Consider the following 13,865-nt stretch of genomic DNA (forward strand, 5'->3'; position numbering starts at 1 on the left):
GACCCCATTTGGGATAAGTGTGATGGAAAATGGACGGATGGATGTATGTATTAGATTAAGTGAAAAAATATATTGCTGTAAATCTGTATTTTAAAAAAGAAAAAGGGTGCTACCATTGTGTCCTCTCCCGCTGATGATGGTAGCATCCCGCTGTGGCAATGCTTTTCTTTTGCTGGGATGGGGGATCTGGTCACAGTGGATGAGAGGATGGGAAGAGATAAATATGGGGCTATTGTAAATAAGGGATTGCCTTCGAGTCAATGAGTCAATGCAATCAACTGGTTTTCCGTAGATAGAAAATTGAATCAATTTGACTTTATGATCTTGAATTGTAAAGTGCCTTGAGATGACATGTGTTGGTAATTGGTGCCATATAAGTAAACTGAATAGAATTGAATTGTAAATGAAAATCCTTTAGGATTGGTTGAAAGGTTCATGTAATGCAATGGTGGTGCAGACACCCCAAAATCCTGCAGCAGAAAATGGTTCCACAAGTATCACAATGTGGTAAATGAGACATATTCACAGGAAACCTCTCATCATATGTAAAAAAAACAAACATATGCTAACTTCATAAAACTAACAGTAACGTAAAAAGAGATGCTGCTGAGGAAATTTCGATAAATCCCAGAAAAATGAAAATTAAGTAGTTTCTTTTATCTTTATACTTCTGTTGGGAAAAAAGCTAAAGAAAATATAATTTAAAGCTCACTAAAAGACATTTAAAAGTCTGCCTTTATTGGGAAAAATGTGTAAAAAGGTAAGTTGGAAAAACAAGAAGAAATCACATAAAAAGAGGGGTGGATGTGAAACAAAGCAGTGAGGCTGAAAAAGGTAGACTAACAAAATACGAGGGATCAAGAGAGACAGGAAGCTGGTGTTTGGTCTGGAATGAGGGGTTAACTTGTGGGTAAAGTGGGGGAGGGTCCTTTTAGAAGAAAGGTGCAGAAGGGGAAATATTGTTGTTGTAACTGTGGATGAAATTGGGGTTTAGAGAACTATATTTTACGGTTTAAAACTCTTTTGTTTAACAACAAGAATGATTCATGAATCTAAATTTCACTGCTCAGCGAATGTTCCCACCTGACACCATAGTGCAAGGTGTTTTTTGTTGCCTAAGATATTATAGGGAACTCCAGGTGGGTTTTTGCTCTGTCTATGAGACAGAATTTACTATCCTGAGGAAAAAGAAGGTCTTGGACCACTCTTGGAGGAAAATGGGAAAGAGGAGGACAGAGTGGGAACCCCTGGCCAAGAGGAAATGAGGCTGGAAAAGAAGGGTTGGGGGTTTGGGGGGCTGCTTTGCAGCTCAACAACAGCTTATGCAAGACATCAGTAAGCCAAAACCTGATCAGGTACAGCTGTTCATGGCACAAAACACTGAGAAAGAAGTGGGAAGAGCAGATGAGACAGAGCAAGGGTAGAAATAAGCACATGTAGGATAAAATCCTCCCTCTGAACGTTTTCAGACCTCAGCTATGTATTAAGCTGAACATTTTTCACATGGGAGAGAAGAAAATATTTTGGTGCATAGCTTGCAGAGAGAGGGTGTTTCTTTTTTAGGGCGGTACTGGGATTTGTTGTAGAAGTACTGAGGGAGGAAATGGTTTGTGTCTTTCCCCCTTTCCCTCGTCAGCTTTAGTGCGTGTAACCACTACACAAAAACAAGCAGCATTCCTCAAATCCAGCTTAACGTTTTGGACAAATCTTTTTTTGCAAGCCACAGGAATTCAGCCTACAACAGTCTTCCAAAAGGCCTATGTTTTATTGGGGGAATTTGCCTCTTTTTTATTTTTAGCATCAAGGAGTGTCAGGGTCACATCATTGTCATTCTATTAAATTATTTTCTGGCCAAAGAGGATGGGGTATGTGTCTATGTTTAAGACTAACCGATCACTGTTCCTTCCTGTGATGGGTGTGTGCTCATTGTGAATGCTTGTGGCTAAAGCTGTTTATATTGGTCATCTAAACTTAATCTAAAAAAGAAATTACAGGGAAGAAAGAAAAATACATAAAAACTGCTGTAACAAACCCAGGTCTCTATATAACATAGAAGTTAACAGCATGTGTAAGTAAAGAGAAGCTGAAAGCAGTTTTTGTCCACAGCATTAACATGTCAGACTGTTAGTCAGACTACAAAAAGAATGAACAGAACCTTAATATGTAAATATCTACAAATATCAGAGAATCAAATGTAAGCATGGTTTTCACAGCACTTAGGTATATTCAAAACACCTTTCTGACAAAAATACAAACTTTTGTGGTTGTTCCATTAAAATCCAATATGCATATATAAAGTGGTTAAAGCTGATCCCTGGAAATACATAAGACACCTGGTCCACTAAAGTGCAGTTTAAGGAACAGCAAAGATACTACGCAGAACTCTCAAGCTCCCAGGCCTCTGATAGAGGACCTGAGCTTGGAGAAAAAAAGGGAAAGGTGGTGGGGAGGAAGAGTTTGTTTGTGACATAGAACTGGGAAGTTATACAGGCTAAGATAATGGTTATATAGATATATACATACATTTATAGAGACATGCACTGATTTGATACATGGATTGGATATTGGCTCTGTGATTTGATATTGGATATCAATCCAATCCAGTGCATTTTACGTGGAACTGTTGTTTCTTTCCTTTTGCTTTGTTAACAAATAATATAGAACATTAAGTTGTTACCTTTTTTTTTTTTAACCAAAGTTTATGTCAAAGTTAAAGCCTTCACTCAAATGGTAAGATATATGTTTGATTCATTCAAAGCCGAATCAGAGCGCCTGGTTATCAGTTATCGCCCAATATTGTCAACCCAGGTATTGGTATTCAATTGGATCGGGGAAAAATGGATTGGTGCATCTCTAATATGTATCATATTATAAAGTATATACATATTTCTTATGATATAATACATGTCCTGTATGTTTATATAATGATATAATACATATCCTATCCAGGGGTGAGGCTCAGAAACTAGTCCATGTAGGCATAAAGGTTGAACTATTGTAATTCTTTATCAGGAAGAATTAAGGTTTATCAGGCAGTCCTCAAACTGTAGTTAAAAGCCTTCAGTTAATCTAAAATGCTGCAGCCAGAGTTCTAATGAAAATAAAAAAGAGAGATCATATCTCTCCCATCCTAGCTTCTTTTCATTGGCTTCTTGTTAAATCCAGAATAGAATTTAAAATCCTCCTTCTCACATTTAAAACCTTAAATGGCCAAGCTTCATCTTATATCAGAAATATGATTGTTCCCTATGTTCCTAACAGAGCACTTTGCTCTCAATCTGCAGGTTTACTAGTGGTTCATGGAATTTCTAAAAGATAATTTGGGGGACAGACAGGCTCCTCTCCTATGGAACCAACTACCGGTACCAGTTTTAGATAAAATAAATTTCAGTTTAAAAAAATCAGTTAAAATCAGTTTAACTGTATGTTATGGTTGAATTGTCACTGTAAAGTGCCTAGAGATGACATGTGTTATGATTTTCAATAATACTTTTACCAAATATATAGATCAGCATAAAGCCTGAAAATATATTTAGACTGTGGGGAATATTAGCTTTACTTGGTGGGGCCAAGAAAACTTCACAATACCTCACACTAAGCAGTCTTTTAAGAGACAGTTAAGAGGAAATACTCCCTTTTAACAGGAAGAAACCTCAAGCAGAATCAGGCTCAGTGTGAGTGGGCATCTGCATCTATCATATTGCTTCACTTATTTTGTTTTTTAAGTGATATAGGTTCTCACCTGTATGGGCTGCCTTAAGCCTTTCTATAGCTTCTTCTTTATGTGACTATATTTTTAATGCTCTGGCAACAGCTAGAATTCCCTGTGTTTAAATCCTGATCTAGGGGTTATTTGCTTGATGTTTGAATTTCTCTCGGTACATGCATTGTCTCTGGGTACTTTTTTGGGTGTGGGTTCTCCCACACCCAAAAAAAGGACTGTTTAGTCACTCTAAATTGGCCTATAAGAGCATGTGTACGTAGTTGTGTAGGAAAGCCTGCTTTCAGATATTCAACTCTATTCAGTTCAGTTTAAAACATCCAAAGGGAAATTAAATGTTATTGCAACTCATAGTTTTATCTTTTTGACAAGTCGGTGTTATTAGCTGTATGCAGGAGGGATCTTCTGTAGTTGTTTCTTACACCAAACTTGGAAAAGCATCTGACTGAAAACACTCAAGTTTCAAGTTTCAAGAATTTATTGTCATTGTCAAAAAAAGGCAACGAAATTATGAAGTTGCAGGTTCGGTCAACAGGCAGAATGCAGCAGGAGTCCAAAGAAAGATTAGACAAACAGATCAGAACAGGAACAGGCTTAGAGGCAGAATGGGTGAGGATCAGACAATCAGAAATACTCACAAACACTATGCTAAAGAACTCTCAACAAAGGCTCAAATATTCTGGCGCTGATGACTGGAAGCAGGCAGGTCAAATAGAGACTGGAGCAGGGGACACAGATTGGCGGTAATGAGAAACTGGGTGGAGCTAGGCAGGTGAACGGAATGAACAATCAAACCAGTCATCAGCGCCAAACTCACGACAGCTAGAGGAGTTCCTAAGGCAGAGCCAGCTTTCTTTATTGTCATTAGCTATGATGCTGTTACTCCAGAAAATTATGGAGGAAAAGATCACACTCTCTGCAACAGATTTATTGAAGATATGCAGCATGTTACTGCTACTTTGGAACTTAATCCTCCTTTAGAAGAAAAGTTTCTGCTCTCCCTTTTCACTGATGGCTTCCCAGGTTGAGTGTGAAGGGCTGGTTATACTCCTGCAGCAGTGTGTCGCAGTGAGCTTGACGCAGACATTTTTGATTTATGCCCAGTGAAACGCGGTCTGCGCTATACGCTGTTGGTCTACATACGGCCAAGGCGGTGAGGAAGTGGGGGCGAGTTTGTCCAGCAATGGAGGGACATGACAGCGAAAAATAGCGAGGATCCAGGTGGAAAAAGGGTCCCAGCATTCTCACGCACCTCGCTCTTCTAGCTGGTCCAACTTAACGAGTTGCAATTTCGGTCATGAAAAAAAAACATGCCGGCCTCCTGTCTGCGGTCAGCTATTTGGGAGAGGTGCAGCAGACTGTCTGTGGAGAGGGCGGGGACGTCTTTTTGTTCACTGCGACACCTAAGCAGACAACCTGGTTTCAAAGTATAAATCAGCCTTGAGTCTGTTGTCCAGGTAAACACTGAGGTATTTACTTCTCCACCACCTCCACTTCTCTCATGATGTTTGGAGGATTGAACTTCTCCATTTTCTACAAACATCTCCCTTGTTTTGTTCACATTCAAAATCAGGTGACTGTTTCCACACCAGCTCCCTGTATTCAGCTTCTTGGCCATCTCTGATGAGTCCAACAACTGCAGAGTCATCTGAGTATTTTTGCAGACAACAGGACTCTGTCTTGTACTGAAACTCTGAGGTGTACAGAATAAAGAGGAATGTCAAGTCTACCATCCACTGTGGTGCTCCTAACTGCTTGCTACCTGGTTAGACTGTTAACCCTTTAGTGCTAAAAAACTGTGGTCTGTTGTCATCAATACCCAAAAAGACATATCTTTAGGGATTTTATCTGAAAATCCAAGATTTTTTTAATTAAGCCACGTTGTGTAAAAAATTTGAGTTAATTAAAGGTTTGCAAGATTGTGTATTTTTTAGGTTAATCCACTATAACAACTAGTCAAAAATTGTAAACATTGTTGATCTTCAGCAGAAGGTTTACATTTAGATAAAAAAATGTCCTTATTCAAAGAAAATAAAACTTAGACAACTTTTATTTTTTTTTTGTATACACAGAGTGTATCTTAAAAGCATGCCGAATTCCATTCAGCTTTCCAGCATAATCCAGACAAGAGCCTTTTAACATTTGCTTCAGGAACCAAGAGTGGGTTTGATCAGACTAAAGATGTTAGAGTTTATAACATTAGGTAACAACATTCGTCCTACATTACACTGAGGTAAAAGTGGGGCACTCATAGAGAATAAAGGTTAAATCTGTAAAACTAAGCTGCATACATCTATCTTTTCTTCCACTGCCAAATGAAGTTGGTTGACATTAACTTCTATATTTATGTTTGACTTGCACATGAGTCTGCCAGTGACTCTCAAACTTGTGCCCTTTCGGGTACGTAAGTAAACCAAATGTCTGCTCATTATTAAGTTTGTATTACCCCAAAATTCAACAGATCTGAAGTAATAAAATTCTATCTGCAGTAAGTGTGTGTTGAGGATACAATCCAACTCCAAGACCTGTTCATGTGCCCCCCCTGATTTATGAATCGACCACCAGAGCAGAGCCTTGGGGAACCTTAATGTTTAAAGGGAACCAAATGAGCTCTTATGAGTATGACCTGTTCAGATCTAGAGTCCTGTTTTTAAAACATTATTTACCAACCCTCTGCTGCTCTCTGTCTGAACAAGAATCCAGGCATAAGGGAGCACAATTGACAACGAGCTTTAATGAATTTAATAATCACTTTCCAGGCACAGTGACACACAGCATCATAATTTCATTATCATTTATTTCTTTCATAGGGACGGTTTTACCCTGAGGGCCATTTAAACAAATAATGATATAATGTTAGAAACCTTTAAATACATGTTTTCATCATTTAAGTTCGTTATGTAATCACCGTGACAATTGTTTTGTTGTTGTTTTTTCTGTTGGGGTTTGCATTAATATACTAGCATGGGACTAAAATGTAAGGTGTAGATACATGTACACTTGCACCTTAATCCTTATTTATCTTGATATACTGTATATACCTTGATATACTGTATATATATTGTTTATTCTTAATGTACCTTTTTCCTCCTTGTTTGCACCTTCTTGAATTACTATACCAATATTTGACCAGTGAACTTCTCCGCTGTGAGATCAATAAAGCTCATCTAATCTAATCTAATCTAATGCCAGAAAAAAAGCAAAAAAAAAACAAAAAAACAACATAATTTCTCAGATTTAAAATGCAATACACCACATCCTTCTGTAAAAACCCTTAATGAGTTATAAGTTCAAAAGAATGGATTAGAAAAGACCATATATAGTTAACAGTATGTCCTCCCCCCCTTGGGATAATTTGGATCTAAGAGGTTCCCACACCCTTATAGTGCAGGTCAGCCACAGCAGGATGACGTAGTCCAAAAAGCTTTATTTTCCCACAGTACTCTGCATGTGATGCAGCATGTATAATAGATCCTCTGAGACCAAGTTCACGCACACACACAAAAAAAACCCACACACACTTAGATTGATCCCAGAGCAGGGTGAAACAGAACCAAAAGTTCTCCAGCTTGATGACACTGTTGGTCAGAGGTCAGGTTCGGTGTTCTTTTAATTGTTCCATTATCCCTTCTTTCAAGCATCCAAGCCTGCTTATGTTTACATGACGATCACACCACTGCATCATCTTGGCCACCACAGCAACATTGTTCCTGCACAGATGTGCTGTGATGCCATAAAAATCAAATTTTTTTAATCCTCATTAGAAAAGGAATGTAGATTTTTTCCCACCGTATCACTTAATTTCTCAAACTGTCCATTTGATTTCTTCTTACAGTCGCAGCCATTTAAAATCGCCCTTCCCAGTCAAATGCCAGCCGAATGGCAGCCCACTTCCCTCCAACTCCCAGCAAACTCCCCTCCAACTTCCAGCAACTGTAATGACCCCCTCTTGCATATTTATTTACTCTGACTCCACCCTTTCACTGAATTACAGGGTGTGGCCAGGAGATGACGCTTCTACTTAGATCTTAATGTCCACAAATGATGACAGAAAGAATATTTTAGAACAAATAATAATGTTTAAAAAGGAATTGTCAGGGACGAGCAAATGACCAGCAAAGGCCCAGCCAAGGGCCTATCAAGGAAAGTGGGGAAATTTTGAATGGCTACTACTGTAAATCATCCACGTTCCATTGGCATTTCATGCCATTCAAGATAGCAGAGGAGGTCTGGAACTTTGTCTAGCAATCATTAGGTGAGGGTGGGGCACATCACTCCATTACAACATCATCACACACTCACACAAACTGGAGCTTGTCTGCACAGACAAAGTAACATCCATCATTTTAAAGGGTGGACAAAACCTTCACATACAAAGAATCAATGCAGGTTGGCTACACAACATTTAAATAAATATCCCAGTGTGGTCATTTATACAACAAAGGGCAAAAACCAAAAGGCTTGCACAAACTATAGCAATAACCTTACAAGAGCGACTGAAAACCGTAAGACTGGATTTAGAGAAAGATACAAAGTAGGGATGAAGATTAATAATCTGAAACTTAGATTAACAGTCAACAGTCAATAATTACTGAAGTTGGTGAGGAAGTGTGAGTAAAGCATAACTATGTAACTAAAATTAGGATGGAGATGTTTGGTAAAGTAAAACCAGATGTTTAATCTTAAATGAAGTAAAATCAGGAGTAAAATTAAAGCTAAAAAGAAATCCCAACTTAGTTTAAGATGTTGAATACCTGATTTAAATATGGGCCATGTTTGAGATTCAGGTAAAAAAATAAAACAGGTTTGGAATGATAAATACTTAGAGTAAGATCAGCTGTGAGAGTATTATGAATCTAGGTCTAACCGGGTGTAAGTATTCTAAACCTTTAGATGAATCTAACGAAATATAATACAGAACCAAAGAAGTATGTCAGTTTTGTTTCATTCATGTGGCCTATTGTAGTATTTAAATCTGAATCTGAATACAGGAATACACCTAGTTAGCAATGTAGATTTTGTAGACAAATGCAAATCCGTGAATATACCTTTTATGTAGTTCGCTAATTAAAATAACAAAAAAGAGGCTGTGATATCTACCTGTATAACAGCGTGTTGTAAATATTAACATTACAAATTATTACCTAGTGGAGTGTTGACCTAGTGGGTTAGAGCAGTGCACATGTGTTCTGATAAGGTTTCAAGTTCGATCCCGAGAGCCTCCCCTCTTGGTTCCTGAGCAAAATCCTTAATCCCCGGGTGCCATACATTGGCAGTCCACTGCTCCTCAAGGTGATGGGTTAAATGCAGAGGTAAATTTCTCCAGTGTGTGATCAATCAATTATTATCATTTTGACTTGACATAAAACCATAGACTCCAGTTTGTGATTACTTTCACTTTGGAGCAAAACATAAACATGCCTCACATATGGAGAACACATGCACACAAACCTTTGTGAGCCTCATCCTGGTGCTGTCACTCCTCTCCAAACTCCTTCTTTTTACCGATGAGCTTCGGATCACTGGCACTGGTTGCACCTCTCCCTCCCCACACCAGTCCGAGCTCAGGACACAACCCATATAGGTGGCTGGAGTCCAGGACTCTCCCTCTTCTGTCCGTCTCTCTGCCGTTTAAGTCTTCCTCTCACCTCCTTCCCTCTCTGAGCAGGCTCCTGGGCAGCTGTTTTTGTCAGCTGGAGAGGAGGAGACCAAGGCCCTTCCCTTTTTCCAGACTCCCGTTCCTAAGGATACACTCTCTCAGCCCTTCTCTACTACTTTTAGAAAACACACTCTTTAAACCCCACCATGCTCCGTCTTGCTGCTGTGGCACTGTCGCCCATCCTTTTATTGTAAAGACAACGAAGTTGCGCACACACTGACTGGTCACTTACTATTCTTTCTCCCACCATCCCTGTTTTCTTCTTCATGCATCAACACTTAAGGATTCATGTTCTCATCCTGTTTTTTCTTTTCTGTCTCATCTCTCGTTGTCCCCATCCCAGGAACGCACGTCTCCTTTCCTTCTCTCTTGCCCTCCTCCTGTGTCTGCCCCTTCTACCGCGGTTGCCTCACTCTTACATATACAATTACCTCTCTGTTCTCACCTCCCCACCCATCTCTCCCCCTAAGCTCCCCTCGGTTTCCTGCTCCCAGATACCGACAGTCACTCCTTAGCCCCAGCAACAACACATTGTGATAATTGTCCAGAGGATGACTAAGAAAACCCGGCAGCTGTTGGGATGCTGTGAGAGATCCAGGGACTCAGGGTGGACTAAGGCCTCTCTTGTTTACCCTGAAGTGGTCTCTTTGTTTCATAGAGAGAAAGGGAATGTTTTTGTCCTCTAGATTACACACCTATGCAGTAAAATACAGATGTTATGATGGGGAGGATGCCTGGTGTGTGTTTTCAACAAAAATGTAAGTATGTTCATTTTTACGATTATATAAGTGTGAAGATTGTTTTTGCTTCTTACAGGCACTATTCTTTTGTTTATTTCTTCTCCCTCAAGTGTTTTGGCTAGTTCACAATAGCTCATAAGCCTTAGAAATAGGAGACTGTACCCCTTAAAAGGCAAATTCTTGATGAGCCTCCAAAATACTCCCTCCTCCTCCACCTCCTCTTTCTCAAAACTTTGGATTAAGATTCCCAAAGTTTCTCCCTTTTTATTCTTCCTTCTCGCAGTGTTACCAGTAGTTTTCTTTACTGAGTTCAGTCTAAAAACTGAGACATGCTCTCCTAAACTCATTGCATCATGTCCAGAACTTCTTGTGATGGCTCTACCCCTACACTGGATGATCCTACTGTTACCTAGCTTATTTGGCTTTCTTTCAGCTCCTCATTATCTCTTTGTACTTTAGTTTCAGACATGTGCTCAGACTGCAGACAGTGATTACAACAAGCCCCCCTCCTGGTTTTTACTTGCCATGAAATTAACTCCTACTAATCAACTCCTGCCAAGATTGCTTGGTTTAAATGGATTTTCTGGGCATGGTGAACTACACAGGCTCAAATATGAACACAGACCCAAAGAAATACCTAAGTAAACATCCCTTATTTAGGTTATAAAGGAAGGACACACTTGTATGCCTAAATGGGAGTCTTGTGTGATCTAATCTAGATTTTCTTTACCACTCTTCCTGATGATAGACTTTGTTTGGTTGAGTTTCTGGCAACAGTCAAACATAGTTTATGCATGGTTCAAGGGGTTGTGGTTAGGGCATTCCAAAAACATTTTATTAACCGTGCTTTAAACATTCTAAAACCAATTTTTATATGTGTTCAACATAATTTTGCTAATGAAACACCCAAGTGTGTTCAGATTTTAACCGTCTGGCCCAAATTGCCAGGAACAATTGTTGCAGTACTAGTTGCAGTAACCCTGGTTATCAAGTTACATGTTTTGTGAAGGGCCAAATATTGTCCAGTGAGGAGAAGATTGAACCCTTAAACATTTTCCTTTTGAAGAATTGAAGATGAGACCTTGAAACCTAAAATGACCAAAAGAAACACCAAACATGATAGTGGCAGCATCATCCTAAGGGTCTGTTCTACCCTGAACGGGGCCCCCTTTTGCAGCTGCTTAAACCTCTGATTAAGAAACCGTCTCTAGACCCAGATGACTTGGTCAATTATAGACCTATATCCAATCTTCCTTTCTTATCTAAAATTCTTGAGAAAGTAGTTTCCAAACAAGTTTGCGATCACTTACACCATAATAAACTTTTTGAAGAGTTTCAGTCTGGCTTTAGAGCTCACCATAGCACTGAAACAGCTCTGGTGAAAGTCACTAATGATATTCTCATGGCCTCAGATAATGGACTTGTATCTGTGCTCGTCCTGTTGGATGTCAGTGCTGCATTTGATACAGTTGACCATAATATTCTTTTAGAAAGACTTGAATATTTTGTTGGAATTAATGGAACAACACTATACTGGTTTAAATCTTATCTATCTGATCGAATTCAGTTTGTTCACGTTAATGAAAGATCTTCAAGATGCTCAAAGGTTACCTGTGGAGTACCACAGGGATCAGTGCTAGGACCAATTCTCTTTACGGTACTTTATACATGCTCCCAATCGGTAGAATTATTAGACAGCATGGGATTAATTTTCACTGTTATGCTGATGATACCCAGCTATAACTGTCTATAAATCCAGATGAAGCTAACCCATTACATAAATTACAGGCATGTCTTGAAGACATAAAAACCTGGATGACTCTTAACTTTCTCCTTCTGAATGCAGACAAAACAGAAGTTATAGTCTTTGGACCAGAGTCTTTGAAAAAGAATCTGATTAGCCAGTCACTTCATTTGGATGGGATTAAACTGATTTCGGATAATAAAGTGAAAAATCTTGGTGTTGTTTTTGATCAGAACCTCAAAGAGGTTTCTAGAATTTCCTTCTTTCATCTGCGGAATATTGCAAAAATTAGAAATATCCTGTCCAGGGGTGATGCTGAGAAACTAGTCCATGCATTTGTTACTTCAAGACTGGACTATTGTAATTCTTTACTATCAGGAAGTCCACAAACTGTAGTTAAAAGCCTTCAGCTGATCCAAAATGCTGCAGACAGAGTTCTAATGAAAATTAAAAAGAGAGATCATGTCTCTCCTATCCTAGCTTCCCTTCATTGGCTTCCTGTTAAATCTATAATAGAATTTAAAATCCTCCTTCTCACATAAAAAGCCTTAAATGGCCAAGCTCCATCTCATATCAGAGATCTGATTGTTCCTTATGTTCCTAACAGAGCAATTCGCTCTCAATCTGCAGGTTTACTAGTGGTTCCTAGAATTTCTAAAAGTAGAATAGGAGGCAGATCTTTTAGTTATCAGGCTCCTCTCCTGTGGAACCAACTACCAGTTTTAGTCCGTGAGGTAGACACCCTGTCTACTTTTAAGGCTAGGCTTAAAACTTTCCGTTTTGATAAAGCTTATAGTTAGAGTGGCTCAGGTTATCCTGAGCTCTATATGAGCTCTCTATAGTTATGCTGCTATAGGTTTAGACTTTTGGAGGACATAGGGACCCCCATTTCATCATTCTGCTTCATTCTCTCTATTCTCCTATTCTGCAGAATCTGTTAGTTCAATCTCTAACGTTCTGCTCTCTCTGCTTTTCCTCAGAGTAGATTTGCCTCGTCTGTTCCTGTTTGCCTGTGACGCCATCCTGGAATGAAACATCAGCTGTGCTGCTTCCATCAACACCCTTGTTTATAGATGCTGGAGATTGGCCTGTTTTCCAGTGTGGTCCTGTTTCTCTGACCGTGACTGGGTGGATGTGCTCTCTTCGTCCTCTGGCATGGGAGCTGGCTCGGAGCTCGTCTGCCTGGCTGTGTGTTTCCTGGACGGGGCCGCCCTTTGCAGCTGCTTTTTGTATCTCTGCTTCTGTCTCCTTGAACCCCAGTTTTTCCTCTCCACTGTCGCTACAAGCATGCTTAGTGTGGGGGATTGTATGTGAGTCAATGGGTTGATGCAATCAACTGGTTTTCCTTAGATATAAAACTTTGTATCAATTTGACTGTATGATCTGGTTGAACTGTAAAGTGCCTTGAGATGCCATGTGTTGTGAATTTGGTGATATATAAATAAACTGAATTGATTTGTTCCGTTTCCAGTGGAATGGTGAGATTGCACAAAGTGAATGTTTACATTGATGAAAGAAATCCAACACAAAATTCATCAATGAATGTGTTTTAAAGCTCAATACTTCCAAACCTCAAAACTAGCTTGGAATGAATAAAACAAGGCTAACATTAACCCCATAGATGACCCCTATTTAAACCCTGCACAAAGTGTTGCAGTTATTGTTACCAGGCAGGACCTATTATAGGATATGATCATAGGAGCAGTCAAATATTGAACCAAAATTAAGAAAACACCTGTGAGTGTTTTGAATCAATGTTTAATTTATCCTTTGGTGGATTATTAGAAATATAAATGTTTTTACTTTTGCACCACATTTTGGTCATGAAAAATTTATCATTCAAGTTTTATTAAGAAAGCCTTGTCTATAGAAGACCATTATATTGATATGTAACTGAAAACATAATAGGACCATTTATCTATCATACGACCCATTATATAAAGTTAAAGTTAAAACACTGCAAAAATAATCTACGTAAAGCTTTCTTTAATTAAATGTATT

The 13,865-nt window shown here is 39.0% G+C and overlaps 1 protein-coding gene across 3 annotated transcripts in view; it reads right to left on the reverse strand.

Moving 5' to 3' along the window:
• tns2a (tensin 2a) overlaps positions 1-9,788 on the reverse strand; it is a 102,823-nt gene extending 93,035 nt beyond the window's left edge. For all 3 annotated transcript variants that reach the window (XM_038269629.1, XM_038269627.1, XM_038269626.1), the window contains exon 1: positions 9,173-9,788. In XM_038269629.1, coding sequence (XP_038125557.1) covers positions 9,173-9,301 — 129 coding nt within the window. In that variant the 5' untranslated portion in view covers positions 9,302-9,788. The remainder of the gene's footprint in view (positions 1-9,172) is intronic.
• Positions 9,789-13,865: the final 4,077 nt, after the last annotated feature.

The sequence above is a fragment of the Cyprinodon tularosa genome, unplaced genomic scaffold (assembly GCF_016077235.1).
Source record: "Cyprinodon tularosa strain WSP-4 unplaced genomic scaffold, ASM1607723v1 ctg731, whole genome shotgun sequence".
Classification (NCBI taxonomy): Eukaryota; Metazoa; Chordata; class Actinopteri; order Cyprinodontiformes; family Cyprinodontidae; genus Cyprinodon; species Cyprinodon tularosa.